The following is a 5,000-nucleotide window of genomic DNA, read 5'->3' as shown; positions in this document are numbered from 1 at the left end:
ATAATAATGAGCTTTTATTTGCTTACAAAGCCTACTAAGCGCTTCAAGCGCACATAAAGCATGCCACGTATAGCACACCAGCAGAAGTAATGATTATGAATGTGTCAGCATTAGCATTTTAATAATTTATTGATGAACTAGTGCTTTCCTTGTTGTCAGTGACACTGACTCGTCATCTTCGTCATCTTAGTCATCTAAGTAGTGAATGTGTCTGTATGTTTCATATGGATTACATAATCTGAGAATATTTGTTTTCCATTTTATTTAGTTCATTTGAAAGTAAACATTTCACTCTCTATAGATATATTTTTCATGTCTATAAGGCAAATATACACTGAGTTTCGCACTCAAGTTCACGGAGACCGAGACGGCAGAAAGCACATCATGTTTGCTTTCATTATTTTATTTAGTTCATTTGAAAGTAAACATTTCACTCTCTATAGATATATTTTTCATGTCTATAAGGCAAATATACACTGAGTTTCGCACTCAAGTTCACGGAGACCGAGACGGCAGAAAGCACATCATGTTTGCTTTCATTATTTTACAAAAGCGCAATGTTTTGTTGTTATTGTGAGTGCGCACAAATAAGCGTAGTCTTTACAAATTCAAAAGATGTATTACTCTTATCTGTATGACCAAAAATGAGGGAGTATTAAGAGCAAATGATCGCACTGGTGCCTCCATCTGACACTTGAATAGCGCACATTCACTAGGCTAATGTTAGATTATGCGGCCATGTAAAGTTGCTACTAATAACATATTTCAGATGATAGGCCATATTTAAGGTCGATGAATGATAGGCAAGCGTTTGGATGTCCTGCCCGGTGTACTGTATTACTACAAAGACCAACCATTAACGATCTGTCCGTCACGGAGTGCGTGACTTCGCCTGTGGATTTTTACCTTTTTTTTGTGCGACTATTAAAATTTTGGTTGACCAAGCCTCTTCTCGTCGACTAACCGTTGAGTCGACTAATAGATTTTTCTCAAATTTTCATATTGCTGTGAACAGACCTTTAGGCCACTTATAATAACTGTAAGGTAAAATATAGAGTACAAAACATTTTACCTACACATATCAATAACAGCTCATTTTGATGAGTGAGTTATTAACTCAGTAATTGCGAACCACTCAACTCTTTGAGTGATTGAGAAATTTTGTGAATCTGTTTAACCAATTAACTGAAAACAGACTAAAAGAATCATTCACTCACTCTATGTAACAAGAGGTTATTTATTATCTACATATTATTCTGTTGTCTTTCACAGTTTTTGCTGTAGGGCTGTAGACTCTGCAGCAGGGCAACTGGAGCACTGCAGAGTCACAGTAATATCTATAGAAATGAATTTTTGCTCCCATCTCTCATAGTGATGTTCAATGCGATTCTGGGCCAGTGTCGTGTTGAGAATTGAAACTGACTGAGATTAAATGTTTGTGCTTTTCCAGAGGCCTTCACGGAGAAGCACAGCCCTCAGACTGCCCACAATCTACTCCAGGAGGAGGTCGCACGTGCCGAAGAACAGTCTGAGGTGATTTCAAAAATCCTTTGCTTCTTTTATATACACAGAAACTCTTTGTGTGTCTTTTCTTCTCGGTCCCTACTCACCCTGTATCAAAAGACAACAAAATGCAGGTAAACTATTGACGTTGTGTTTTTAGCAGTACTCTCAGGATGTTGTTTATTCAGACACACTGTTGAATGAACATGCCCTGCCAACTGAACCAGAACAAAACAGAATGAAAGCCTGACAAAAGTGCTGAAATTCTTTACTCTGCATGACACCATCCTTATTTACATTGAACCGGTTGATCTGAATTTGAGGGTGACATGAGGGTGAAAATCCACCCTAAAATCCACTAACCTATGCACTACTTACAAAGATGGATCTGTGATCTAATCAATGATTTAAAGCATTGGGCAAACACATCACAACTGATGTCATGTCTCCAGCACTGTGGTTTGTCCCAGAAGTGGAAAAGCAGCACTCCCAATATTTCATTAAGAACATTTGACCAAACCTGGTGCTTAGGTGCATTTCCAATTACTGTAGATATAGGTCTATAACCCAACCCCACTTTTTTTTAAGGGAATGGTTTAACGTTTAGACAAAATATAAAAAAAATAATTAAATAAAGTTGTATGTGTTTTTTGATACATAAGGCTTTTATGGCACTTATAGTATGATACAGAAGAATATGGAACAAATTTTTTTTTCAGAGGCCCAAACTGAGTAAAAATATGCAATTTGACACTGTTGCTGATATTTAAATGCTTAGTTTTATGATAATACATTGATAATTTAGAGATGTACAAATAAACAATCTTCAAAAACCTGATGTATCCTGTTTGATACTCACATTTTAGCACTCTTTTTAAATGGATAATCGGGTAAACCCAAGTTGCTTCAATTGTTATCTTACTAACAATATAAACGTTGTTTAAAAATCAGTAGAGATTTCACAGAAAAAAGACCACAGCCACAGAAAAAGCCAGCCCTCACGTCTCAATTATATTTTGATTTCTAGATCTGACTTGGGTCCCTCCTTCAATAAATCTTTGATATGTTTTTGCCCACCATGCAAACATTTTATATCTAATTGCTTAATAATAGTACTCAACAAGCTGCTTGATTTTGAGGTTTCATTCGCATTTATAGCAGGTGCAGGACAAGTTATGAAGTGATAGACTATACAAATTGTTCAATATGAATACAACAGTTGTTATAACATCAGCCCTCATTGTCTCAGAAGCATGAAAATGGTTCCATCTGTTTTTATGGATATAATTAAATTTTAGCATGGCCATCCCTGTTTTTCATCCATGTGCTCATGTTTCTTGTTAGCATTCATTACTAGTGATGGGAAGGCTTTCCACAAACCTTTTCTGATGAAAAGTGTGTTTCAATGAACTGTTTAACAAAAAAATTATAAAAATTATTTAGCATATTACACTACCATTCAAGTTTGGGGTCAATGTGAATTATTTACTTTTTTTTATGTTTTTGAAAGAAGTCTCTTAGGTTCACCAATTGTGCATTCAGTTGATCAAAAATACAGTAAAACAGTAATATTGTGAAATAGTATTACAATTAAAACAACTATTTTCTGTTTTAATATATTTTAAAGTGTAATTTATTCCTGTGATGCAAAGCTGAATTTTCAGCAGTCTTCAGGGTCACATGATCCTTCAGAAATCATTCTAATAGGCTGATTTGCTGCTCAGGAAACATTTCTTAATATTATCAATATGAAAACAGTGCTGCTTAATATTTCTGTGAAAACCAATGGAAGTTCAAAAGAACAGCTTTTATTTAAAATAGAAGTCTTTGGTAACGATGTGAAAGTCCTTACTGTGGCTTTTAATCAATTTAATCCGTCATTCCTGAATGAAATTAATAATTCCTTTAAAAAAATCCTGCTGACCCCAAACATTCCCAAAAACAATATGTAGGCACACTTAGCTGTTTATTCATTTTTTGGGGAGGTTAATTTTGATTAGTAAGGGTGTTTATTGTAATTTCATGAAAAAAAACAATCATATTCAGGTCAATGAATCAGTGAGCTGTTGACTCTAGACTGTTTATTTATGAACCAATTGAATGGATTCATTGAAAATATAGAAGAATGATTTGTCCACAAACTGTACGTCACCATTCATTACGTAATGTGTTAGCATCACAGACTATTCTACAAAGGGCTTGAAACAGCTCAGTACAACATGGGCCATTAGGAAAAAATACTCCTTAGACGTCTTCTCTTGTCGTCTCAGCCGCCCTGCCCCATCCGTTCAGCTTTGTCTGATTGATCTACGTAGGTTTATCCGTCCTCAGGCTGTAAACAAGCACTGTGTCTTCCACCCTACACAGGCCCGATCAATAGCTCCGTGACTTTGTCATTATGCCCCTGCCATCTAATTGATGATCTCACTCCATCATAAGTAAGCTGTACAGAGAGCCAGCCTTCAGCAGGAAGCGTGCCAGACAAAACATCAGTCCCGCACGTGTGTTTCTGAGCTGGATTAGGCCGTGAATTCCCACAGGACTTGCATATTCTATTAGTGCAACAGCGTCTGGAAAAGGGCTGATGGCAACTGTTCATAGTCTGTTCTCATATGAAACTATAACATTTTAATGATGCCTTGATTGAGAATTATAAAAAAGCTAATAAACAGCAGGAGACCACATGAAACACGGTTCGAGGGCTCTGCTTCATCCATTAAGACAAATAGTCCTTTAAAAATAAAATCTTTGAATGTATGACTTTGGATTCATGCAGTAGTCATTTTTTTGTTGAATACACAGGGAAACCCCACTGAGGTAAGCATTATTACTATTGCTTATGGTTGAGGGATTTGAACAACCCCCTGGCTCTATAGTATTAACTTGTCATGCAGTGTTTGTTGTGTTTGGAAAGGTGTGTTATGATATTTTTGACATGATTTTTGCCTATAGATCAGAATATCACAGACTTAGTGGTGAGCTCTTTTGACTTGGGCCAATAAAAAACACTGAGCAACATTCTAGAAACCAGTGTTATTTGAATATTGTTTATTTATAGTATCATAGTATTATTATTATTATATTTTCATTTTAAGTTTTAGTAATTTTGTTAAAAAACATATTTTTTAAATATATTTTTATATAACTGATTTCATTTTTTTGTTTGTTTTTTTTGTAAAAATGAAAATATTATTATTGTTTTATAGCCCAGAACACCCTAGCAACCTCACATACTAAACCACTCATAACACCATAGCAACTATATAGCAACATATATAGCTACTTTTTTCTTTGGAAAAAATAAAAACGAAATATTTTTTGAAAAGGCAAGAAATGAAAAGGAAGACAAAATCAAGTATCTGTTTTCATGTAATAGCTTTTCGATCATTTAACTTTGTGTTTGTGTAATAGTAGTTTTAAATAGTAGTATCGATCTGTCTGTCTGTCTGTCTGTCTGTCTGTCTGTCTGTCTATCTATCTGTCATTATATTTATTGT

At 35.0% G+C, this 5,000-nt stretch overlaps 1 protein-coding gene across 1 annotated transcript in view; it reads left to right on the top strand.

The window, feature by feature from the left end:
* Nucleotides 1-5,000, top strand: part of LOC107600766 (vacuolar protein sorting-associated protein 37D-like) — a 42,966-nt gene that overhangs the window by 35,397 nt on the left and 2,569 nt on the right. Inside the window, exon 3 of the mRNA XM_016292726.1 lies at nt 1,451-1,533. Coding sequence (XP_016148212.1) covers nt 1,451-1,533 — 83 coding nt within the window. The remainder of the gene's footprint in view (nt 1-1,450; nt 1,534-5,000) is intronic.

Source organism: Sinocyclocheilus grahami, unplaced genomic scaffold (assembly GCF_001515645.1).
Source record: "Sinocyclocheilus grahami isolate Dianchi unplaced genomic scaffold, SAMN03320097.WGS_v1.1 scaffold291.1, whole genome shotgun sequence".
Lineage (NCBI taxonomy): Eukaryota > Metazoa > Chordata > Actinopteri > Cypriniformes > Cyprinidae > Sinocyclocheilus > Sinocyclocheilus grahami.
This window is presented reverse-complemented; position numbering and strand designations above follow the sequence as displayed.